General features: G+C 42.9%; 1 protein-coding gene and 1 long non-coding RNA gene across 3 annotated transcripts in view; both read right to left on the bottom strand.

Annotated features, from left to right (window-relative positions):
• The window catches only part of PHLDB2 (pleckstrin homology like domain family B member 2), a 491624-nt gene that overhangs the window by 116215 nt on the left and 347785 nt on the right, over window positions 1–27624 (bottom strand). For both annotated transcript variants that reach the window (XM_086934418.1, XM_086934419.1), the window contains one exon: window positions 3388–3528. In XM_086934418.1, coding sequence (XP_086790544.1) covers window positions 3388–3528 — 141 coding nt within the window. The remainder of the gene's footprint in view (window positions 1–3387; window positions 3529–27624) is intronic.
• On the bottom strand, window positions 13322–25869 carry LOC147697746 (uncharacterized). Its single transcript, XR_015299302.1, has 3 exons — window positions 24522–25869; window positions 15319–17472; window positions 13322–14069 (listed from the first exon to the last, which is right to left on the bottom strand). It is a non-coding gene; the product is annotated as an uncharacterized LOC147697746 (long non-coding RNA).

The following is a 27624-nucleotide window of genomic DNA, read 5'->3' as shown; positions in this document are numbered from 1 at the left end:
TGTCTTTTTGACGGCTTACGAGAAGGGTGCTCTCCCACTGTCCCAGAGGGAGACTGTGATGGTAATTTTCCCTAAAGAAGGCAGGAATCAGTGCCAACAGTCTTCCTACCATCCACTGTCAATGCTAAATACTGATGTGAAGCTGCTGCATAAGATATTGGTGAATAGCCTCTTTCAAGTTCCTACTACTCTTGCACACCCTGACTAGATGCCGCTTGGCCCCAGTCAAGATGACACTTCTCCCAAAAATCCTGTATGCCATGTAGACATTGCCCTCACAACTGCCACCTCATGTACATGACAAGATTCAATGTCTTACAGAAGACTTCATTTGGGAAGGGATGAAGGCTCATATGCCAAGAAGGCAGGCCTACCTTCCGGAATCGGAGGGTGGGTTGGGAATCCCACATCTCCTGTGTTACTACCAGGCAGCGCAGCTGCGCTACATGGTGGAATGGTGTGGACAAAAACAGAAAAGCATTGGTGCATTGTGGATGAGGCCGAGGCTAGTATCCATATCTGGAAGGTTCCCTGGCGACCGCGACATTACCGACCGGCTGGTTCTATTGTATTGCTGTTTCTTTGAGCCACATTGGGTATGTGGGATAAGGTCCAACTCACAAAGAAACTATCCACCCATATTTCCCCTCAGACATTTATCATAGGAAATCCAGACTTTCCTCCGGCACTGCACAGCTCTGCATTTCTCCGCTGGTAAGATGCCAATTGCAAGAGGATAGGTGTCTTCTTTGATGAAGATGGCCTCATGGACGTTTCGCAATACAAACTGCATATGGCCGCACAACCAAGGCCTTCTGGCAATGTACTGCCATCTGCCAATGGGTTTCTCACCCCCTGATTCACTCTCAGTCTAGAAGGCCCCTTACCTCCTTTAAGAAATGGCTTTTTACACCTACATCTGACAAATGCCTCCTTTTGGATCTCTAAGGTTTTCTTAACACACCTTCCACCCCAGCTAAATCACCTGCACAGTGACACTGGGAGGAGGAGTGCGACCGCACATTTACCACTAAAGAATGGAGTGATATCCTCCACCGTGCACAAGCCTCTGCACCCAATACCTCAAGGAAGGAGTTGTTTCTCAAAATTACTGATTATTGGTATTATACCCCTTCGAGATTTGCCCGGTGGAAGAGGGGCAGCAATGGCATTTGCTGGCTCTGTGGAGACACTTGGGCACCCTCACCCACATTCTTTGGCACTGCCCCAAAATACAGCCCCTTTGGGTGGCGGTTCTGGAGGCAGTGGATGAGATATACAATACTGACATTCCCTGCTTCCCTAGCTACATCCTACTGGGTCTACTGAATCCCTTGACATACCCCCTCAAATCTGTGAAGGAACGAGCCATCACCTTACTGCTTGGAGCAAGCAGCTTCTCCTTGCCCACTGGGGCTCTGACTGGGTCCCGACGATTGAGGACTGGTTTTATAAACTGTGTGAAGTAATGGGAATGGAGAAACTGATGGCCACAGTGGCTAATACCGTACAACATTTTGATAAGAGTTGGGATTCCTGCACAAAATACCTCTCAGACAATTTAAGGAACTATCTAGGTTAGCCTAACTCTGTGTCCTCAGACTGACCATCCCCACACAGAATTAGAAGGACAATTATGTTTATGAAATGTGGACTATCTAAAGTAAAGCGATACATATAAAGTTTAGTTGAGTTTGCTGAGCAGTGGAGATAATTCTGTGCCAAAAAGAACTACACTGAGGTTCACATTTGGAGGTGAAAAGGCTTGCCAAGTAAACTGGCTACACTGGTCAGACACTGCCGAACTGTAACTATTCCCCAGCCCTGTTTAGAGGCACCATCTTGTACAGAACTCAACCATGGAACTTAAATATTAGTCCATCTCTAGGCCACAGTCTGTATCCATCAAGGGCCTTGATTCAGGACACAGCAGTGGGTGACATATTCACTCATCTTAACTCCACCACTGCTCTTGAGTGAGTTTAACAGGAAGGGAATCTCACTCATTTGCTGATTGTGAGTGTCATTAACTGGTATCATGTTTTGCTTATGAATAGTGGGCTCTTATGGAGTAAATCGCAGCAATAAGATTTGGCTCCCAGCCTGCCGCCTCAGCCCTGCCCATTTCTCAGGCTCTACAAAATGTATTGCCTAGGCTCACAATCAGTTGGGGTTTCATCATGATCCACTTGCCTGCTCTCCTTGAACTCTTAGTCTGCCCCTTACATTCACATTCCCCCTAGCATTCAGCCCAATGCCCTTGCGTATCTGGTGGGTAGATGGAAGTTAAATAAAAAAGGGTGGTGCCAGAGGAAAGAGGGTAGCATCAGAGACCTAATATAATATACAAAGGGAAGAACAAGCAGAGAAGCCTTGGCAGGCCACATGGAACCTCACATGATCCCATCTCTAGCACAAGTGGAGAATTAGATTTCAAGGCCAATGAAAAATGCTAAGCTTAATAGAGAAAATACATAAAGGTGAATTCAATGCCATGTAGAAGACCCTGATGGCGCATGTGCAGTACATGCACTCATGTATCCCACACATGCCAATATATACCCCTATATATGCTACGATTGAACCCATCTATTAGGGAGATTTAGAGAAAGAATTGTGAATAATTTAATTTACCTATTAACTTGATTCGGAGCTGAGGATGGTTTGAGAAGATGAAAGATACAATATCTTTATTTTTGGCTAAATAACTGTTGTGTTGTGCATACATCTGTAGTGTTTGCTTGTATGATGTACCCTTACTAACATAAGTTCTTTCAGCAGTGTTGGGCAACAAAGAAGAGAGTGCAGCTGTTGATATATCCAACAACCACAGCAGTAGCCTAGCAAAGCTGCCATGGGCCCTGGAGCAAGCTTGGAAAATGATCCATTTGGCTGCTATTGGAGAAGTAAAATACAGAAATTATATGGGTTCAATAGGCCATTCAGGGCGCTGGGCCCCAGTGCACTGCACCAGCTGCACCAAAAGTACCAACGCTACTGAACCACTGCCATTTTACACCAGAAAATAGTGCAGAACTCAGGTAACACAACTTGATTTCCTGGCAGCAAAGGGGATGCTTAGGTATTCATTTAAGCATTATACATCTTTTATAGATTCTGTAGATACACTTTTCATACATTTCAACCTTTTGTTAGTTTCAGGTTACATTCAAACTCGAAATCCCAAACTCGATCACTCTTGACATCAACATGTTAAACAAGGCTGCTGCTCCCCTTTACTCCTCAAACATAGTATCAGTTCAGCACCACCATGGTTAGCTAGACTAGTTAGTGATCTGCAAATATGACTATATTTCTTTCGTCTACATGGAGCCAAGCAACATTTAAATATGGTCTTAAAGATACAAAGGTAATAATATCACTTACTTTTGGTGGAATACTTCGTCCGAGAGTGGAACTGCCACAATAAGGTGAAACAACTTGGGTTGTTTTCTTACGAGGTAGTGTATCGCTGAACTGCATGCCAGTTTTATACTGTTTTTTTCTTCCTTCTTGACTTCTAAAGTGCTAGTAACAAATTAACCAACATTTTATTTTCATAAAACAATTTTTTGCAATTATTTATTATTTAGTTTCAAAACTTTCAAATAATATGACACAAATATGTCTCAGACAATCCGTCAATGACTATTAACATCAATAGGTTGACCATCTTGGTGTATGGTGTGTTATGAATTAATGTAAAGCAATATGATGAGCCCCAATCCCACCGCCATCTTATAATATCAAACCGATCATATGTTTCCAACTATGTAAAATCCTAACTTGAGTTCACATTGCACTATCCCATCACTCTTCTACTAAAAGATCTGTTACTAAAGTCACCATCCACACATTATTTTGAACCTTGTATAAAAGGCTTCTAAGGTAAGCATTATCCAACTACTTTTCATGATATATAGCACACCCTTACACATTGCGATGTTATTCATTTCAATCTTGACACTCTTCCTTCCATTTTCAACTGTACATCATTCCATGACAATCCTCTAATGACAGACACAACATTTAAAACAGGTCTATCTGGATTATTATAAATTACCTGAAGGTATCACAAGTCATTTCACACCCCATCAACAGCATTCGTATGACTCCTCAAAAATGGTTCCCATATTGAATTATATATGTCTCGTTGGTCATTAAACCTGTATATATTCCTTCACAATCAGCCTCTGGATACTTTATTAAGGCATTCATCTTGTGTGGGGTTAGTAGGCATCCTCCAGTGGTGTAGTAAATAGGTCTTAACTATAGCTAATGTTGTTGCCAGCCACCTCCGAGCATGTTTCGATGATACTAAGTCTTCAGGTATATCATGAAGAAGAGTCAAATGGCTCGAGGGGGCCAAGTATACATCTGAGGTAGAGGTAAGCGTGTGCCATGCATCTTGCCAATAGAGGTTTTAAGTGAGACAATCCCATAGGATATGTAGTAGATGACAGTGAAGTGCTCTACACCTCCAACATTATGAATCTATTTAAAAACTGCCTAAGGGTAAACGTGGGGATGTCCAAAACCAATTGAACAGCACTTTAAAACAATCATTGGCATAGCCAATAGGTCTCGCTTTTGGGACCTTACAAGTATTTAGTTATGCAGGACAATATCCTTGGTGCAACAACATTAACTGTTGCATGGTTAACACTTATAAGGTCCAAAAGCGAGACCTTTTGGCTATGTCAATGCTTGTTTTATTAGTCTTTACAGAGCAACAAGACATTCTCCAACTTACCAGTTGCATTACACTTGGTACTTGTGATAAAGGGTTTGCACCAATTTCTAATCTTGATTCAGAAATCGAGGAAAAACAACCTCTGAGGCTGAAAACATAAGTTGCCTTCACCCCAATCCCCTCAAAAAATCCTTGCCCACTTCCATGCCACCACAATTGTTAAAAGAGGGACGTAACAAGTAAGACCTCCATGTAGAACGTTTTTGAAATCTGATATATGGTGTCGCAGGGATTCTGCTCCTACACAGAACTGTGCACAGATACCCAGGACCTCAGTGAATTGTGGTGTACCAAAAAACTCACCTAAGTGCCTAGAAACCCTAACCAGCTAGCATCAGTATCACATTAGCTCTTCATCCTATAGCAAAGGAACTAAAGATTAGACAACCCAGAACATGCGATTAAGGTTATACTCAGGAATGGTGGGAAGCAAGAACACTCTTTCGTTATACTCTCATACCAATCCACAACAGAAGACACGGGCAAAGTTAAAATATTTATTTTAACAACGTGCTCTAAGATGCAGTATTTTTGCTAACATAAGCAAACATACAATCAGAAATAATATGGTCAGCATTGTTACAATAGCATGAAAGATGGGACCCCCTCAGAGAATTAATTATGACCAAGGAACAGAGGGGAAAGAAAAAGATCACTCTAGGGAAGTTGTTCCTTCAATGGTCATGAGCTTCAATTGTCGATATTCATATTATTATTTGAATATGGTGACAGAATAGTTTGAAAATTTTTATTTTATCATTATTTTTATTTTCATCTAATATAGTTTCTCATTTTTCTTTTCTAAAAAAGACAGTTCATCATAAATACATTTTTAAAGTGAGTATTTTTTTGCTTTTATAAACAAGTGCAATTATTAACACAACATTGATTGTAAATATATACAAAATTATAATACACAATTAATTTTAAGAAAACACCACCTGATATCAAACACCCAACTCAGATCACTAACACTCACACATACATACTACAATCAATCCGCACCATCAAAAGGGAAAAAGGGAACACTGAGTATTAGTTGGCAGGATCAAAAATGCCAATACTAGGGTCTCAGAAGGCAATTCGAGACCCCTGCACCAGGTCGGTCGACACGCGTTTCGGTGGCTATGATATCTATGTTTCTTCTCTGCAATTGGTGGTCATGTGAGAAGCTGCTGTGTAAAATCTAAACAATGTTTTTTTTATTGCACTGGTGTTTTTGTTTTTAATTCGCTGTGATAGTGTTGGTGACAGATATATTTTCTCTTTTCATATACATTTTATAGGTCCCCGATATCTTTGAGTTGAATCATAAAAGAAAAAAGGTCCTGAGGAAGGTGGCATAGCCACCGAAACGCGCGTCGACCGACCTGGTGCAGGGGTCTCGAATTGCCTTCTGAGACCCTAGTATTGGCATTTTTGATCCTGCCAACTAATACTCAGTGTTCCCTTTTTCCCTTTTGATGGTGCGGATTGATTGTAGTATGTATGTGTGAGTGTTAGTGATCTGAGTTGGGTGTTTGATATCAGGTTGTGTTTTCTTAAAATTAATTGTGTATTATAATTTTGTATATATTTACAATCAATGTTGTGTTAATAATTGCACTTGTTTATAAAAGCAAAAAAATACTCACTTTAAAAATGTATTTATGATGAACTGTCTTTTTTAGAAAAGAAAAATGAGAAACTATATTAAATGAAAATAAAAATAATGATAAAATAAAAATTGTCAAACTATTCTGTCACCATATTCAAATAACAATATGTATATCGACAATTGAAGCTCATGACCATTGAAGGAACAACTTCCCTACAGCATTGTTACAATTCCATAAAATACAAAGGGAGAAATCATATTACAAAAATGGTGAAAATAGGTCTTATAGCACCTAATATTACACCCTCCCTAGATAGGAACTATGTTTTATAAAATATAGAAGGTCTCTTAGGCTTGTTTGGGGGACCCCATACCTCTAGAATCAGCAGAAGTGTATCACAACAGGATCTGCAAAGCTCTCTGTCTCTCTGGAAAAACAGCTTCTTCCAAGTGTGTGAAATCATGCTTACAGTGCATTATTAAAGGCGCCAGAATCACGTTGGCTTGCAGCTGCTTGTTTGTTGTGGCTAAAACGTGAGCCGATCAGCGCAACCAACAGCTACCTTGTTATGATAACCTTGGAGGCTTTTAGCACTCTGTGTGCAGACTAGAGTCACAATGTAAGTCTAGGGATGCTGAAAACAAGCCATTCTCAGGTGAAGCATTTCACGCAGCCTAACTTACAACAACAGTTATATGCAGCGTCGTATGCAAAAGCAGCAAAAGTATAAAATGGCGTTTAAACTTCTAATAAGCCTATGCTAACATAGCAGTGTGAGTAACAAGGCCCAGCCCTCACTACAATGGAAGAAGGACAACGAAAGAAAATGTTATGTTAAGACCCAAGCACACAGCAGCCCTAACCATTAAACAATAGCTGGTTTGAATGTGAGGAATGAGAAGAGAGGAAAATGAGGGAAGGTGAAGTGACAATAAATGAAGTGAAGGTGAGTTTGATATGAGAAGATTTTCTGAGAATGAGGGGAGGCTGTACTATGAAAAGATGAAGAGGGGTGAAATGAGTTGAAGCAATGAGGATGAGTTGAGAATGAGGCTAGGTTGAACAAAATGCTTAGATTGATGCAACACTGGGTGGAGGCCACATTGGGTGGAAGAAAGGGAAATGTGTATAAGAATGTGTGAGGCTGAAGATGAAAGGAAGGTGAAAGGAGGGTGAGGTTGGAGGTGAAGGCGAGACCGAGCAGATGCTGAAGTGAAGTTAAGGTAACTGCGGATTGTTATTGACTCAGTACTCACTTAGGGAATCAATCATCCTGGAGCTGGCATGTGGGATCCTTCAGAAAGAGTGGAGGTGGATGCTCTCAATTCCAGAATATTAATATATGTATTTTATTTAAAAATTCACTAAAAGGACAAACATCAGTGCTACTGATAGAATTTCTGCCTTGGCACACATTCGCTGTATTACACTACTAGCACCTTTAGAAATGCACTTTTCTGTAGTTGTGCTTCAGAGCAGATTATATGAAATCTATAATAAAATGTGAAAATGCCAAGCGATGGAGGAGACTGGAGACGGAATCTGTTTAGGTGCCAGGAGCAGGAAAGCGTTGCAGAGGGAAAGGGAAAACAAGAAACAGAGTGGGAGGTGCGTCTATAATGATAAAAGATGAAGCGGGGCAGCCAGGGACAGGGGCAACAATAAATGGAGCGGGAGCTACAGCTGCAACAATGAAAAAATTGAAGCGCAGCGCCAGCAACAAAGTAGTGTTTACGTGAAGTCTTTATGGCACACATCACGTGCACAGAATGGTCTGAGCTAGTGCTAACGTATTGTGGAGGGACGGATGAGAGACGGGGAGGGGGCAGCAAGCAACGGATTAGTGGTGTGGCCACAATAATGAACACGCTGAAAGTAAAATCATGTGCCCGCGACGGTCCGTGGCAGTGCTAAAGTAACATGGAGGGAGGGGTGAGGGACGAGTAGGGGAGAGGGCAGCAAGCAACAGAGCGGGAGGTGCATCTGTAATGATAAAAGATGAATCTTGGCAGTCAGGGACAGGGGGCATCAATAAATGGAGCAGGAGCTGCAGCTCCAACAATGAATAAAATAATGCGCAGCAGCCAGCAACAAAGTAGTGTTTACGTGAAGCCTTTATAGCACGCATCACGTGCACAGAATGGTCTGAGGCAGTGCTAAAGTATCGTGGTGGGACGGATGAGAGACAGGGAGGGGGCAGCAAGCAACGGAACAGTGGTGTGTCTACAATAAAGAACACACTGAAAGTAAAATTATGGTCCGAGGCAGGGCTAAAGTAACTTGGAGGGAGGGGTGTGGAACGAGGAGGGGAGAGGGCAGCAAGCAATGGAGCGGGTGTACAACTGCAATAATGAACGCGCTGAAAGTAAAAATAGTTCATCAGACAAACCATTAATAAAAAAAACTAGCAAGACGACATGTAACAAGGAAAAACCCATGTAAGGAAATCAAACAGCAAAAGGCGGAACAAAGACAACAAAGGGATCATAGAAAAGCAAGTTTGTACAAAGAGCACTACAAGGAACCAATGTAACAAGCACGCGAGTGGTGCGTGCTGGCACGCGTGCCCATGACGGGACAGGAAAGTGGGAGAGTGGACAAAAATAAAACAAGCACGCGAGTGGTGCGTGCGTGCGCGCGTGCCCATGACCCATGATGAGAAAGGAAAGCCAGATGGTGCCTCTGCTCATAACTGTGCGCGTAACTGCACGCTCTAGGCCACACAAAAAGCTGTGGTCGGCTTTTTAAAGCCCACTCATTAAATGTCTCACCAGTGTAGCGCATGCACTGGCTCAGACGAGACCTAAAAAAGGAGAACTTCAGTTTCCTTCTGTTATCAATTTATCATGGGGTACCATTAATACTGACCATTTGTTTCGGTGTAATCTCATTTTGATACAGTCCTCATGTGTGCTCTGAGTATCTCATATGTAGGCTCGGAGTTTAATCTCCTTATCTGCATAGTATAAATCCCCCATAGCACCTCTGTGAATTTTCCTAGTTTGTCTACATTGTGTCTGAGAGGGGACTGTTGTAGAGATAAGTTAAAAAGAAGTATATTACCTTTCAAAAATTGTTACAATTGGCTTTGTGATCAAAGTGTGTATTATCTAACCTCAGTTTACCTGCTATTGCCTGAAATGTTTTGCCGTTGTCTCCTTGGATGATCAAGTCGTGTTATATTCACTTCATTCCACTTTTGTCAAACAGTCGAGGAGCTTGTCATTGCATTTTTCTCGTTGCACCATGTAGGTGTGTCGGCATGCAGCCAATAGTCCACCTTAAATATTTTTTGAGCCGTTTTCACCTTTGTATTATCCTAAGCAGAGGCAGGTTTTTGGATATTCCATGCAAGTGTTTTTAGGCATATAGCCCATCAAAACCTCTCTCACACGTCATCATTACGTTTTCCCACCCAACCCAGAGAGGGGGATCCGGTTAGAGTCCAACTATTTTAATTGAGATATGTGGAGGGCTAAGTGGTACAATTTTAATCATGGCAGCGCAGGCCTCCAGATTTCTTGTGTGCATACAGTTTACCCATTTTAAGCCAGGGTCCTTGTCAACCCATACAACACTTTTGCATCCATGTGAACTAGCATCTTCCTATCGGCTATAACACATAGCATACCTAGTACATAATTGTACGGTGGTGCTAATAACTTACAAATTGCTTCACAGTGATAGATTCATTTGAGACCATTTTTCGAATTCATGACAAGTCTTTCCTAACAAAGTTTTGATATTATCTTCAGCCATACCAGACAGTCCTTTATTTAACAAGATCCCCATGTACTTTATTTTTTGAGTCATCCTTCGTGTTGGAAATTCTGTCATACTGGCATGGGTTGTTGAATGTGACATTGCTAGTGCCTCACACTTGCCCAGTTTACTTTATAAACCAAAAAAGATGAACATAAGTCATTCAGAGACTACTAAGCCGGGATGGTATTGCCTGGATTTGTGACTGTTATGAGGATATTGATTGTGTATTTGAAGGACTTTATAGAGCCTTCACTAGTTGTATGACTTTAATGTCATCCATAGGTCTTGTAACTTTTGTAAATGGTTCCACATGTATCAAATATGATGGTGGAGAGAGAGGGCAACCCTGTCTTGTGCTCTGCTTGATACTGAAAGAGTTTGATAGGAAACCTCCATATTTGATGTGAGGAGTGTGGTTATTAATCAACTGCTTAACCTTCTAAATGTCTGATTCCAGGCTGAAACTTTTCTTTCTTTTGAAGTACCCCCATTCCACTCTATCATACTCTCTGGTTCAAGGGAGATGGCAAGCAGCTCTTTATCACAGTCTTTAGTAAGCCAGAGTAAATGTGAGATCTTCCTTAGATGATTTTCTGAAGATCTTCGTGGCAAAACTACTTTGAATTGATGTATTATAGAAGTTATAACCCTACGGAGTATATTGGGCCAAATGTTTGAAGAGAATTTTAAGATCTACTTTCAAGAGTGAGATTGGCCTATAACTCCCAATTGCAAGTGGGTCCTTCCATTCTTTGGCAAAATAGTGATAATAGGTGCATTAGATATATTGGCAAAGAACCCGCTGTTTCTGCTTCCTTGAATGCAACTAGAAGCCGAAGGGCTACCTGAATCTAAGATGTATAATAGAATTCCCCAGGATATCTCTCCTTCCCTGGGTATTTACATGTAGGCAGCGATTGTACCCCTTCATCTATCACCTCTAAAGTTATACTACCGCTGAGTAGTGCCCAGCCCTCATCACTCAGTCTCAGTACTCTATGTTTGCCCATAAAGCTTTGCTTGTTCTTTGTCTCGATTCAGAAAAGGGGGTGGTGATGAACAGAGTGTCTGAATTAAGCAGACCACTCTTACCCAGTCCAAAGATCAGGGCTTGATCCATCACTGTTATTTATCTCACTGCCCCATCCCAGCTCAGAACCTGGCTATATGCAAATCAGTCTGTCCCTGGCCCAGTGCATCATGGGAACAGGGCAGACTAAACTACCAAGCCAATTCTTCACCAGAAAGGAGACAAGCTACCGGGGACCGGTTTCTGGCATTTCAGCCGTCTTTGGCCCGGCTTGCTTGAATCCTGATGGAGCAGTGAGAAAGGGACTCATGTCTGAGTATACCCTGCCACACCTATAGTGGCCAAAAACGATTCAGAAAAGGGGGTGGTGATGAACAGAGTGTCTGAATTAAGCAGACCACTCTTACCCAGTCCAAAGATCAGGGCTTGATCCATCACCGTTATTTATCTCACTGCCCCATCCCAGCTCAGAACCTGGCTACATGCAAATCAGTCTGTCCCTGGCCCAGTGCATCATGGGAACAGGGCAGACTAAACTACCAAGCCAATTCTTCACCAGAAAGGAGACAAGCTACCGGGGACCGGTTTCTGGCATTTCAGCCGTCTTCGGCCCGGCTTGCTTGAATCCTGATGGAGCAGTGAGAAAGGGACTCATGTCTGAGTATACCCTGCCACACCTATAGTGGCCAAAAACGATTCAGAAAAGGGGGTGGTGATGAACAGAGTGTCTGAATTAAGCAGACCACTCTTACCCAGTCCAAAGATCAGGGCTTGATCCATCACCGTTATTTATCTCACTGCCCCATCCCAGCTCAGAACCTGGCTATATGCAAATCAGTCTGTCCCTGGCCCAGTGCATCATGGGAACAGGGCAGACTACACTACCAAGCCAATTCTTCACCAGAAAGGAGACAAGCTACCGGGGACCGGTTTCTGGCATTTCAGCCGTCTTCGGCCCGGCTTGCTTGAATCCTGATGGAGCAGTGAGAAAGGGACTCATGTCTGAGTATACCCTGCCACACCTATAGTGGCCAAAAACGATTCAGAAAAGGGGGTGGTGATGAACAGAGTGTCTGAATTAAGCAGACCACTCTTACCCAGTCCAAAGATCAGGGCTTGATCCATCACCGTTATTTATCTCACTGCCCCATCCCAGCTCAGAACCTGGCTATATGCAAATCAGTCTGTCCCTGGCCCAGTGCATCATGGGAACAGGGCAGACTAAACTACCAAGCCAATTCTTCACCAGAAAGGAGACAAGCTACCGGGGACCGGTTTCTGGCATTTCAGCCGTCTTCTCCCCGGCTTGCTTGAATCCTGATGGAGCAGTGAGAAAGGGACTCATGTCTGAGTATACCCTGCCACACCTATAGTGGCCAAAAACGATTCAGAAAAGGGGGTGGTGATGAACAGAGTGTCTGAATTAAGCAGACCACTCTTACCCAGTCCAAAGATCAGGGCTTGATCCATCACCGTTATTTATCTCACTGCCCCATCCCAGCTCAGAACCTGGCTATATGCAAATCAGTCTGTCCCTGGCCCAGTGCATCATGGGAACAGGGCAGACTAAACTACCAAGCCAATTCTTCACCAGAAAGGAGACAAGCTACCGGGGACCGGTTTCTGGCATTTCAGCCGTCTTCGGCCCGGCTTGCTTGAATCCTGATGGAGCAGTGAGAAAGGGACTCATGTCTGAGTATACCCTGCCACACCTATAGTGGCCAAAAACGATTCAGAAAAGGGGGTGGTGATGAACAGAGTGTCTGAATTAAGCAGACCACTCTTACCCAGTCCAAAGATCAGGGCTTGATCCATCACCATTATTTATCTCACTGCCCCATCCCAGCTCAGAACCTGGCTATATGCAAATCAGTCTGTCCCTGGCCCAGTGCATCATGGGAACAGGGCAGACTAAACTACCAAGCCAATTCTTCACCAGAAAGGAGACAAGCTACCGGGGACCGGTTTCTGGCATTTCAGCCGTCTTCGGCCCGGCTTGCTTGAATCCTGATGGAGCAGTGAGAAAGGGACTCATGTCTGAGTATACCCTGCCACACCTATAGTGGCCAAAAACGATTCAGAAAAGGGGGTGGTGATGATGTGAGGAGTGTGGGTATTAATCAACTGTTTAACCTTCTACATGTCTGATTCCAGGCTGAATCTTTGCTTTCTTTTGAAGTACCCTCATTCCACTCTATCATACTCTATCTGGTTCAAGGGAGATGGCAAGCAGCTCTTTATCGCAGTATTTAGTAAGCCAGAGTAAATGTGAGATCTTCCTTAGATGATTTTCTGAAGATCTTCGTGGCAAAACTACTTTGGATTGATGTATTATAGAAGTTATAACCCTACGGAGTATATTGGGCCAAACATTTGAAGAGAATTTTAAGATCTACTTTCAAGAGTGAGATTGGCCTATAACTCCCAATTGCAAGTGGGTCCTTCCATTCTTTGGCAAAATAGTGATAATAGGTGCATTAGATATATTGGCAAAGAACCCGCTGTTTCTGCTTCCTTGAATGCAACTAGAAGCTGAAGGGCTACCTGAATCTGACATGTATAATAGAATTCCCCAGGAAATCTCTCCTTCCCTGGGTATTTACATGTAGGGAGCGATTGTACCGCTTCGTCTATCACCTCTAAAGTTATACTACCGCTAAGTAGGGCCCAGCACTCATCACTCAGTCTCAGTACTCTATATTTGCCCATAAAGCTTTGCTTGTTCTTTGTCTCGTCTCATCCCTGTTTATCCTGTTTATTATAAAGTTCTTCATAGAACCTGGCAAACGTGTTGGTTATATCTTCCAAATGTATCAGTACTTGTCCTCTCTTGCCTCTGACTACTTGTAATGCCAGTTGCGTTTCCAGCTGTTGTAGATGGCATGCCAGCATACTGCCTGCTTTCCCACTCCACACATAGTGCCTATGCTGTAACTTAGTTAAGAAAAAGGGGTAACCCTGTGTCCCTCAGAACCTGGGTATTTATGGTTTACAAAAAAGTGGTTCTGTTGGGTCGAACCAATTACTTTTGCGAACATTCAATTAATGAAGACAAAACACAACAAAACTCTCTGATACGAGTCCAATAATTTGACAAAAATAATAATAATAAATGCTCAACAGCTGTAAGTCATATATTAAGTCAATTGTATTAAAAGTTTTCAAACATTTGGTATCTGAATTGTAATCATTCATTTAGATAACATTCAATGCTTGTAGTGACTGTCAAATAAATAGTGACTTTTAGTGAAAAGTGCTCAGTGCGATGCAAAGTTATACAGTGCAATCTATGTACAGGTGTATGCAAATTTCTTCATTGGCCAGATAATGCTTTTGGACCAAGGATTCCTAAGTTTCTATCCGGATCCTGGTCTTTCTGGGCCTATGGTGTTCGTCGACGTTTCGACCCTAATGCGCCCCGGTTGGTGGTCGCGGCGGGTCTTTCTCAAGACAGAAGGACAGTTTATTGGACAGACCGGAGGATTTCAGCCTGAAAACAGTGTGGCAAGCATGCCAGTCAGTTCTTGGGGGGATAATAACTTGCAGGAGGAGCTTCCTTCCTCTCGTTCGAGCGCTGAGTCAGACTCAGCGCTCGAACGAGAGGAAGGAAGCTCCTCCGTTGATCCTGCAAGTTATTATCCCCCCAAGAACTGACTGGCATGCTTGCCACACTGTTTTCAGGCTGAAATCCTCTGGTCTGTCCAATAAACTGTCCTTCTGTCTTGAGAAAGACCCGCCGCGACCACCAACCGGGGCGCATTAGGGTCGAAACGTCGACGAACACCATAGGCCCAGAAAGACCAGGATCCGGATAGAAACTTAGGAATCCTTGGTCCAAAAGCATTATCTGGCCAATGAAGAAATTTGCATACACCTGTACATAGATTGCACTGTATAACTTTGCATCGCACTGAGCACTTTTCACTAAAAGTCACTATTTATTTGACAGTCACTACAAGCATTGAATGTTATCTAAATGAATGATTACAATTCAGATACCAAATGTTTGAAAACTTTTAATACAATTGACTTAATATATGACTTACAGCTGTTGAGCATTTATTATTATTATTTTTGTCAAATTATTGGACTCGTATCAGAGAGTTTTGTTGTGTTTTGTCTTCATTAATTGAATGTTCGCAAAAGTAATTGGTCCGACCCAACAGAACCACTATGCTGTAACTTAAGCAGTGTTTTTTCAGCTGCACAATTAGTTTGCGTCCACCATCTTTTCCGGCATGCTTACTATATGAGGTAGTCAAGTGCGGAATCTTTTGTTCCAGTTTTTCTCACGTAGCAATAGCTGTCTTATGTTTGCTCACCCTCATCATGTGTCCTATAATGGGTGCTTTTCCTACCTCCCATAGAAACTGAGCTGAGGAAATGGGGGTAGCTTTCTTCTCTCTATAAACTTGGATATGTGAATTCAAAGTTTTTTTCCTCTGCTTGTCTGTACTTATTAACCTGTATCCTGCACCTGCAACCTGCACTTGCAAACAGAAGAAGGGGGAATCACAGTGCCCAGGAGGACTTCTAATAATACCTGGGAGTGATCAGATACACTATCATGAAAGATGTCTTTATTTGGTAGTTTAGGCAGATTGGTTCTGACTACCAAAATCTAAACAATGCAGCAATACGTCCAGTGAACCTGAGGTAAGGTCTCTGTTCAGCAGGTGTGTCAAATTCCATGCATCATTTAAGTTGTCATCTTGCGCCATATTTTTCAACATCACCCTATCAACTTCATCATTTACGACTAGAGGCCCACTCATGTTCACCAAAGGAACCATGGTTAGGTTCCAGTATCCGCCCATTATCAAGCCTGTGTTACAAAATTCTGTCAAAACAAGGGACAGTTTCATGACAAGTCTATTTTTGTGTGAATTAGTCAAGTAACTGCTCCCACAATGAATAAATAGTTGATCACTTTAAATTTGGCAAGGGTGAGGAAGGTTTTTCCATATTTATATTGCTACTCTGCATCTTCTGGTGGAAGAGGTGTGGGCTATATGGAATTGATCTCCTGTGTCGGTTCGGCTACAAGTGATCACTCTTCCTATCCACTGCCTTTTCAATTTATCAGACTTTTTCTATGGAAGGTGAGTCTTTGGAAGTAATGCTATGTTAGTCTTTTTATTATTGAGTTAGTGTAATACATTTTTTGATTTCATATAAGAAGTTAATCCATTATTATTCATTGTTACTAGCCATAGTAGCATGAGTGTACATTTTCAGTTTGTGGGGAGCCAGGGAAATTGAAGATGGTGTAGAGAGCACTAGTCTGCGCTTAAGTCAGGCCACGTATATATGCTTGGTATACTGGAATATTACTTAATCTCTTACGTCACTTTGGTGAGGTGTCTAGATGTAGAGTTCCACTTGCTATCTCTGTAGACTCCTATCGCCTTAAGTGGACACCTGCTTCTAAACTTTAAACTGCGGGTTTAACCCCCCATCTGACCCAGAAGCCACCAGGCCCACCAGTGATACAAACAGTCCAGATATTTAACAATTTGGTGCAATAAGAATGGACCACCTAGCAAAACAATTTCAGTTTGATCTTCCCCTTATAACAGTTACCCCGACTTTCCCCTCTTCCATGTGCAGTAGGTAACTAAAACCGGCATTCAGCCTGCCTAGCGGACCCTTATGTATTTCACAAATAGATGGGTTTTTATAAAGGACAGAGTGATCAGAAAAATGATAGGGCACTCTACAACTGAATGCTAAGGTACTAATTGAATCATACCCCCTATTACCACCCATATAGTGCCAATAAGGTAACTTGTCTCAGTCGTGGTGTTTTTCCTGAGGGGAAAGCGTGATTTATCACTTACTTGCTTTATGGTTTTCATCAATTTATTGAGACACTTCTTATCAGACTCCGTGTTGTAAATGTGCTGACCCTCGGACTTTCCGACTTGTCTTTTGACATCATTGTGTCCTGGAGAGTCTGGTCATGTTGCACAAGTGGTCTCAGTTACAATGGGAGAGACCTCCATTGAGGTCATATTTACATTGTACACACAGTTACCAAGCTCCTCAGGCTCAAATAATTCTGATGTTTTCCCTCCTAAGGACAAACAGAAAAGGGATGAACCTGCTATCTGTGACCTGAGAACAGACCTGAAGGGACTGCAAGCTCTCTCCTGTACCCAGAAGGAAGAAGTGGACGGCAAAGGACTTCAGGACTCACCTCCTGTTAAAGCTACATGGACACAAGACACTACAAGAGACCTTTTCCTGCAGCTATCCAGCTGACCAGTGGCAAATAAACCTGGGCTGGAACCTGCTGTTTGGCTTTTGCCTGTCATCCTGTTGTTCTAAGTGCACTACAGCGTGTGCCACCTAACGGAGGCTTCAAAAACACTCTTGTTGGAGCGAGGAAAAATCTGGACCCAGGTCGCACACACAAACTGCAACTCGACTAATGTGGTGCATTTAATCACATGTCCCTGTGCCCTACGCTATGTTGGTATGACTACACGCAAAGTGAAACAGCGTATCTGTGAGCACCGTAGTAATATCAGGTGCAAAAAAGCAACGACAAAACTGAGTCGTCACTTTCTGGACTGCAATCACACCACCAATGACATGAAATGGACAATTATAGAAGCAATCACTGGCACCACTAACATTTCGAACAGGCTGTTTGAAAAAGAACAGCGCTGGGTGTACCGTTTGGGTACCAACACTGTGGGGTTGAATGATGACATCCCGTGGAATACCGTCCTGGGGTAACAAGGTGGTCCATGACACATGTCACAGCAGCTGTCACCACCATCTACCCTTGATTCTTTGGTGGGCTCATGTATAATTGTTTTTGCATATTGAAAACAGTGGTTTCCTTCACCACAGTCTCACTCTAGAGGTTTTCCTCCTCTAATATTGTCTATCCATTACTAGCAATTCTGTGACACCACAACCTATGTATAGCTTTGAATCCACAGTGTTTGAATTATCATGACCCATGTCACACTGCCTGCATACTTGTTTGCAGTATATACTGAGCAGCTTATGGATCGAGTAAAGTTTTTATTACAAACATTGAGGCAGCAGGGCTGCCATGGTAACATGCACGGTCCGATTGGCTATGGAATCCAAGCCTCGATCAGACATGCGCCACGCCCACCTAACCCGGGCCGGCGCGTTTCAAGCCTCGCTTTGGTGCGGGACACGCCCACCTGGAAGAGCGAGGAACAACGAGCAAACGCTTTTTAAACTCAGAAACCGGCCCGCTCCCCATCGTCGGGGTCCGGTCCTGAGGTTATGCTAGGTGCAAAAGCGGATTGAGAGCGTTGAGGGCGTGAGTTGCTGAACCACCATGATCTGCCTTCAGCGACGAGATCGAGCTAAGTCAAACCCGATCCAATGTATTTCAAGCCTTTACTTTCTATTTTCAGGATGTGCCAGGTACGCTCCAACCCCCCTCCCGAGACCTATGGTGCAGTTAGCGCCATATTCTAAAGTGAGATATCTACTGAATCCTTGAATTATTCGGTGGGGTCACAGACCTTTGGTCCATTGATCCCTCCTATGGAGTGCTTTTATCGTGTTTTTAACCCTTTCTAGTCACTCTGTGTGTTTTAAGCACTTATTTTCACTTCACTTACCCAGAGTTAGTGGTATCATCCCTATAGGGCTATATGGATGGTGTGAACTTTAGTGTTTATTTGGGAACACTACCTATGCCACAACTATGGAGCACCCTGGGCAAACGCAATGACCTATACCAACAACTAATTGTGTGTATGTCTTCTTTGTTTGTCTGTGTTATTCATTTTACAGGTGCAGAAACACTCCTAAACCAGGAGTATTTTTGGAATGAGCAACCTGCTCTTCCCCCTTTTTTTATGCACTTTATCACATTTTTGATTTTTTCACTTTCACGTCCCCAGGTTAGGCTGGACGATTAGAGAGTCCATACCGCCGGGGTATAATCTAGTCCTGATGAATGCCTAGGTAAATTTAAACCACTGTAAAGGCAGAAACATGTTGACTGACTAACTTTAATTCTGAATTAACCAATCCATTACCTTTGGCAAAAAATTCAGACACATAACCCCCTTTTAACCGTGTCCTAGGGATCAATCATTAAAATATTTTTTACAGATACCCTTTAGGCACTTTTACTTTTATACCTCACTACACGCCCTTTTCACACAACCAGCTCTGCAGTCTTCTGGCGTCGTAGCACACCAAAGAGGCACTCGGCCTCTTTTGGTGGGGCCCTATGATGAAGCATGGCACTGACTAGGTCGGTGTGTGAGGGCTTTCCTATCCACCCAAAGTGGGTGTGTGATTCCCCAGTTGCATCGCTCCGTCTCTGTGGCTTTTTGAGACCTATTTAACCTCTCTTTTTTTGTTTATACGTACTAACCGGGGACTAAGAGAGTGTTCCTTAATCTCCCTGCCTCTCCTATTGTTGCTTTGTATCTTAGCAGCGCACAGCTGTGAGAGTCTGATTTTACTCCAGGCGAGGTAATAACTTTCCTACCGCTGCCTGTTTTAATCAAACGCACTCCTATCTCCTTCTCTGTTCTCACCATGGCGAACTTGGGCCTGACATACTCCGAATCTGAAGTAGAGGCTCTCTTATGTCAGATCCTGCTTTGTTCGCAGACCCGCACATCTCGCAGGCTATAGCAAATACCACCGAGTGGGAAAACCTCACGGAGAAAAAACGTGAACACATTCGCACTATCCTACATGGGACGATCTTAAAACAATATCTCCTCTCGAATACAGCACCACGGTGCTTGCTAGTTACCAATGCCCCACGCATCTTTCTAAATGATGCGACTTTTAGAAAAGACTGGGCCATGATCGCGTGGCACTGCACGCGTGATTGGCTCGTCCTAATCATAAAAACAGCGCTTAGTCTCTCTGACGCACTGATGGTTGAAATCAGAGAGACAGAGTCACATTTTAAAGCCAAAATAACTGGGTATAAGAAAAGGTTGGATGAGTTAAATAAAGAACTCAACGAGTATAAGGACAATTTAATGCAATCAAAAGCAACGAAATTCCAAAAGGATCAAAAAAAAATTGAATTTGAAAAAGTTTACCCCTACTCCGCTGCAACCTTTACCCCCCCAGTAAAAAATGCAAGTAAATCTGATTATTCCGACTTTGACTCCTCAAACAGCAGAGGGTCAAGCAATGGCTCCTTCAAACAAACCAGAAGAAGAGGCAATCGCGGCAACAGGAACAACAGAGGCAGGCCAGGCAACCAGAGCCACCATCAGCAATGGCAGCCACCGCAAATGAGAATGGGCCCCCATTCCTACCCATACCAACAACCTCAGTATCCCTTTATGGGTTGGAACCCAGGGTTTATGCCCCCTATCAACTACCAACACAGACCGCCTTTTTTAGAGACGGCTGGAGGGGAAGAGGAAAAAGGAGCGGCAGCAACCGGGTATCCTGGGAAGAGGACGATTCTGTAGCGAACCACACTCACAGCAACAATCCACAACCAGGAACGAGCGGAGTGTGAGCCTAGTGACAAATCTTTCTGCAAGGGTACTAACACCCACTGAGGTCCAGGTTTTAGAGAAAGGCCTGGGGCTTGTCCCCACAGCAAGACCAGACAAGTTCAAACTACATTGTGAACTTGCTGGTTTCTTCCGCAAGCTGAAGTTAAAAGCTTTCTTCGAAGGCAAAACAGATCCCAATGAGTCCACTCGGAATGGTGATACCGGGTTGAGACCTAACTCCACGTTCACCCCGCCTCCACATACTGTACCAGCGGCCATTACCGCTTTTGAACAGGCGGTGTTTAAAGATCTAGAGTCCTGCCAGAACCCCAGAACGTTTGGCAATTTCACCACTGCTGAATACCAGGCACTTCAACAACTGCAGAACGACACTGCAATAACCATCAAACCTGCAGATAAAGGCGGAGGGATTGTCATTCAAAATACCACAGACTATGAAAAAACCTGTGAGGAGTTATTACGAGACAATAGGAACTATACCCCTCTGACTAAAGATCCAACTGTTGATTTAACTAAAAAGATCACTACTCTAGAAAGACAAGCGGAAGAAAGAGGACATCTGTCCAAAAATGAAGCTGAATTTTTGGACAGCAGCAGCGATGTCATACTATATTTTTACACACTGCCTAAGATGCACAAAAACAGGTTGCCACCTCCTGGCCGTCCCATAGTGTCAGGGATAGGCTCCCTCCTGGAGCCTCTATCGCGATTCTGCGATCAATTTCTAAAACCACTGGTGCAGTCAACCCCGACCTATCTAAGAGATACCAAGAGCCTATTACGGCTCCTCTCAGACATCACCTTCGCGGAAAACTCAGTCACTTTAGTGACGCTGGATGTTGAAAGTCTCTATACTAGCATCCCCCAGGACAACACAATCAAAGTCCTGGGAGAGTCACTGAACTCAATTGAGTGGAAATATCAGACACCCAAATCATTCATCATCGAGTGTGCGACTATAGCACTCAAGGAGAATTTCTTTTCCTTCAAGAACAAGTTGTTCCTCCAATGCTCAGGTACATCTATGGGCAGCACTGTTGCCCCTAGTGTGGCTAGACTCTATGTGGCTGATTTTGAAGCAAAATACACCTTGCGGCCATCCGCAGACTTTTCGCCTTCCATGCTTTTATGGAAGCGCTACATTGACGATATTTTGCTCCTATGGACAGGCAGTGACAGTGACCTCGAGTCATTCTTGGTATGGATCAACACTCTTGACCATAACCTTAGGTTCACTCACACCACCAGCAAAACTGACATTGTCTTCCTCGATGTAATGATCTCTGTCTCTGGCACATGTCTAACCACGAACACTCATCAAAAACCAACAGCCAAGAACAATCTACTAGAGTTCAGCAGTTTCCATCCCCGCCCTCTGAAGGAAAATCTCCTGTATGGGCAATATCTTAGACTGAGAAGAAATTGCAGTACTCTGACGGATTTCAAAGAACAGTCCTCTGTTTTAACTGAGAAATTGAGAGACAGAGGTTACCCAACGGCAACCCTAAACAAGGGTTTCAAGAGAGCAAGAAACCAGCCGAGAGAGGCCTTATTGGAAGAAAAAAACAGTAACCAAGCAACAATAACACTCACTTGTGTAACTACCTTCAATAGCCTGTCTAACCTTATGAAGAAGACAATAAACAAACATTGGAGTATCATAAAATCCTCCAAAGAGGATTGGGAAAAGCCTCTCTTCTCTTTCAAGAAGGGTCGAGATCTGAAGGATGCCTTAGTTCATACCCGTCCAAAAGAAAAGACACCCCCCAAAATCCCTACAGTGACGGCGGCATGGGGTTTACCTCAAATCACAGGGCACTACCCCTGCTCGGATTGCAGCGTGTGCCACCTAACAGAGGCTTCAAAAACACTCTCGTTGGAGCGAGGAAAAATCTGGACCCAGGTCGCACACACAAACTGCAACTCGACTAATGTGGTGCATTTAATCACATGTCCCTGTGCCCTACGCTATGTTGGTATGACTACACGCAAAGTGAAACAGCGTATCTGTGAGCACCGTAGTAATATCAGGTGCAAAAAAGCAATGACGAAACGGAGTCGTCACTTTCTGGACTGCAATCACACCACCAATGACATGAAATGGACAATTATAGAAGCAATCACTGGCACCACTAACATTTCGAGCAGGCTGTTTGAAAAAGAACAGCGCTGGGTGTACCGTTTGGGTACCAACACTGTGGGGTTGAATGATGACATCCCGTGAAATACCGTCCTGGGGTAACAAGGTGGTCCATGACACATGTCACAGCAGCTGTCACCACCATCTACCCTTGATTCTTTGGTGGGCTCATGTATAATTGTTTTTGCATATCGAAAACAGTGGTTTCCTTCACGACAGTCTCACTCTAGAGGTTTTCCTCCTCTAATATTGTCTATCCATTACTAGCAATTCTGTGACACCACAACCTTTGTATAGCTTTGAATCCACAGTGTTTGAATTATCATGACCCATGTCACACTGCCTGCATACTTATTTGCAGTATATACTGAGCAGCTTATGGATCGAGTAAAGTTTTTATTACAAACATTGAGGCAGCAGGGCTGCCATGGTAACATGCACGGTCCGATTGGCTATGGAATCCAAGCCTCGATCAGACACGTGCCACGCCCACCTAACCCGGGCCGGCGCGTTTCAAGCCTCGCTTTGGTGCGGGACACGCCCACCCGGAAGAGCGAGGAACAACGAGCAAACGCTTTTTAAACTCAGAAACCGGCCCCGCTCCCCATCGTCGGGGTCCGGTCCTGAGGTTATGCTAGGTGCAAAAGCGGGTTGAGAGCGTTGAGGGCGTGAGTTGCTGAACCACCATGATCTGCCCTCAGCGACGCGATCGAGCTAAGTCAAACCCGATCCAATGTATTTCAAGCCTTTACTTTCTATTTTCAGGATGTGCCAGATACGCTCCAACCCCCCTCCCGAGACCCATGGTGCAGTTAGCGCCATATTCTAAAGTGAGATATCTACTGAATCCTTGAATTATTCAGTGGGGTCACAGACCTTTGGTCCATTGATCCCTCCTATGGAGTGCTTTTATCGTGTTTTTAACCCTTTCTAGTCACTCTGTGTGTTTTAAGCACTTATTTTCACTTCACTTACCCAGAGTTATTGGTATCATCCCTATAGGGCTATATGGATGGTGTTAACTTTAGTGTTTATTTGGGAACACTACCTATGCCACAACTATGGAGCACCCTGGGCAAACGCAATGACCTATACCAACAACTAATTGTGTGTATGTCTTCTTTGTTTGTCTGTGTTATTCATTTTACAGGTGCAGAAACACTCCTAAACCAGGAGTATTTTTGGAATGAGCAACCTGCTCTTCCCCTTTTTTTTATGCGCTTTATCACATTTTTGATTTTTTCACTTTCATGCCCCCAGGTTAGGGTGGACGATTAGAGAGTCCATACCGCCGGGGTATAATCTAGTCCTGATGAATTCCTAGGTAAATTTAAACCACTGTAAAGGCAGAAACATGTTGACTGACTAATTTTGATTCTGAATTAACCAATCCATTACCTTTGGCAAAAAATTCAGACACATAACCCCTTTTAACCGTGTCCTAGGGATCAATCATTAAAATATTTTTTGTAGATACCATTTAGGCACTTTTACTTTTATACCTCACTACACGCCCTTTTCACACAACCAGCTCCGCAGTCTTCTGGCGTCGTAGCACACCAAAGAGGCACTCGGCCTCTTTTGGTGGGGCCCTATGATGAAGCATGACACTGACTAGGTCGGTGTGTGAGGGTTTCCTATCCACCCAAAGTGGGTGTGTGATTCCCCAGTTGCATCGCTCCGTCTCTGTGGCTTTTTGAGACCTATTTAACCTCTCTTTTTTTGTTTATACGTTCTAAGTGCCTTGCCGGAGCTCCTGGGGGCTTCAGAAGTGTCCTCCTGTGGTGGATTGGGACTTGAAGGTCTAAAGTCAGAAGGTAAAATCTATGATCTGGGCAAACCTGGTTCATGTATCTGACCCATGCTCAACTGCAATCAGCGTCAAATTGAACCTAGGTTCTTTTCCACCATGACCATGACTTCCATTTGCACTTTATGTTTCTTGGCGCTATTCCTACTTTCAAAGTTTCTATCTATGGTTCCCCTTACTTGATTATTGTCATTTTGGTGTAACATTCTCTTCAACCTTGTTCAAGTGGAAAATTACACAGCAGAGATACTTGCCTTTTCTTGCTTCCTCAAATTTCAATCTTGCCCTGTTAGCCCCAAGCATGCCCCTTCTCAAGCTGCAGTGCCACAATACTGTTACTGTTATTTGTTGAGACTGCCCACACACTCACTCTGGGGCACTGTTTTTTTGGGGAATCCACCATTTCACGTGTTCATTGCACATGGCCCAAGAGAATACCTATCTGTATTTCAGCTCGGGAGTGCAGGGTTGAAGGTCAGGCTCAGTCAGGTCCCCTGCTCTCTTGTAATAGACTAAATTACACCACTGCTGTCACCTTTCTGTCCAATCTCTAGTTGCTCTCCATTCCCACTAACAATTTCCAGAGTTGTGTCAGTGTCCAAAATGAATCTTCTGGGAGACAGTACATTCCTCTCCTGCTGAGCCCATAATCAACATTCATTGGCCCCTACATCTATGCAATGTAAGCCCTTTGTCTTTCAGATCATCCGGAGCAATTCAAGGATTAGCCATATTGGTTCCATGGTTAGTACTGCTCCTGATAACACCACACTCATACGTTGAGCTTCCAGTGTTTATTTTAAGGGATATGTAGCATAAGTTTGTAATTTGTGAAGAAAACAAATAAAGTACAGGGCCAAATCGTTTTTTTTAGGATCACGCCTTTAGTAGTGGCGAAATCTGGGTTGCTGGATACATAGCCTATCTAGTTTTGATATTACTTCATGCCTATTGTTTCCATCACCCAATACCTTACATCTCTTTATCTCATTCTTGCAGGTTATTTTTGATTTCAACATTCTCCCTTTGTCATTCTTTCACATCTTTCTTTTTCTTCTTTCTCAATTTTTCCCCAGTTTCGATTCCACTGGGTCAAAGTATGATGATTAAAAGTAAGCCCCAGTGCACAAAAAAGGATGTGAGTGCCCACAATTAACACCAATTAGTCAGTGGTTGGTACGACAGTAAAGGAGTTGTAGAGAGCGAGAGAGACAGTGATAATATAGTTGGCAGAATGCCTTAAACCAGCATCATAACCCTCCCTCTAAACATACGTATGCACTAATCATTTAAAGATAAACACTGGTTTATGAAGGTATGGACAAAACCTAGAGGGATGCCGTGTTTTATGAAAAACTCGGATAATTACAAGTTTCATTGAAGAAAAAGGATAATAGGGAAAAGGGGAAAATAAATTAAAATTAATTTTGTTTCATATGTATCTAGGGAGATCAAGTAAATTGAACACTGGCCCTGTATAAAGATAACCCAAGATTGACATATGATGGTTGATGATGGTTCCTGTCACAGATATGCAACTTAGCTGAAAGTATGTTTTATAAAATGGAAGAAAGTTATCAATAACTTAAAATGTACTATTTAATTTTATCCAGTGTGTGAATATAAACAATATTTCACAGATTTTCTCATTGCAGTTGAAGCCATAGTAAGTGATTACACACCATGCCAGGAAAATCAACTTATCTTCAAAGAATTTGGATAACAGCTAGGCGTTGACATCTTTCTAGCATGGCAGACAGTTCTGCTGTCCAGTGACTAAGAATATGAGATCTGTGTTTCCTTCAGTTTCACATGTAACCCACTCCAAGGTGATTCTCCTTCATGATGTAGGACTGAGAATTTATTTGACATGAGCGGAATGGAAAATGAAAGATGGTGGAATATAGAAGTAAAGATATACATCTTGATAAATGATACAACATTTTGTCAAACTGCATACCCAGATTAGAACTTTCTGTATGCCTATGATTTTGATCACTTCTACTAAATTTTTGATTACACGTTACATTTTGCCACAATTTCAACCATGTTCTTCTGTAGGTGAGACTAGAGTTGTGTGGCATGCAATGAGAATATTTCAAACTTTTATGGTTGCCCCGTTCAGAATTGACTGCAAAACCTCTGACTTTTTAGTAACTTTGAATAGAAAATGTACAATGCACAATTGGCCTCGTTGTTTCAAATATTCTTGGTTGGGGAGAGAATCTGTTAAAACCCACCTGAGAGAAGTCAGGCTTGGTTCACTTTGTTTAGAGCACTTTGTTGATGGTTATTTACATCATTGAAAGTTCATTAGCCACAACTGGTCCTACAGCTATCTATTTTAACTTCATCTGTACAAATTCTGATATAACATATTGCCTATATGTGCCACAATAGAAAAGTAACCATCCAAGACGTATGATACTGAAACAAATTTGGGTTTACAGCCAACTACCTCTTCAAATACAACGAAAAGGTTAATTACTGGTTGGAGTAGTTTTGCAGGTTGAAGACTTTTCTGGGTTAACAAGCTGTGCATTATTCCACCATCTACTGGTTGGGTCCAGAATTGGGTCTTGGCAGTCCTTTTTTTTTTGGCGTGGCATTGTTGAGTCATTAACCATATGGTTCTCTATCCCTCCCTATATGACGTCAGATGCATGTCCTGGAAATCCTCTAACGTAGTCACAATTTTCAGATTAGTTTTCCGAACATGTTCTTTCCTTTCTTGTTTATGCGATTAGGCTGCAAAACTACTCTTACTATTAAGTAACCTTTTCATTTGGCAGCATGAATCTTTTCGGGACTCACATGCTATCCATTGATTATATATAGTTATTCACTTCTGTCGGGAGGCTGGGTTCTTCTGAGCTTATATGCAAACAAGCAGCTTAATACACTTTGTACCACTTGGGCCGCTTTACTGGCTTTGATGTCTACACGTAATGTTTTGTGAATGTAGATACTGAAGACCCTGTGGCTGTAGCGCAGATATCGTCCAATGACAATCTTCTCAGAAAAG

This window comes from Lissotriton vulgaris, chromosome 8, assembly GCF_964263255.1.
Source record: "Lissotriton vulgaris chromosome 8, aLisVul1.2, whole genome shotgun sequence".
NCBI lineage: Eukaryota > Metazoa > Chordata > Amphibia > Caudata > Salamandridae > Lissotriton > Lissotriton vulgaris.
The sequence above is the reverse complement of the archived record's forward strand: the minus strand, read 5'-3'. Positions and strand labels throughout refer to the sequence as shown.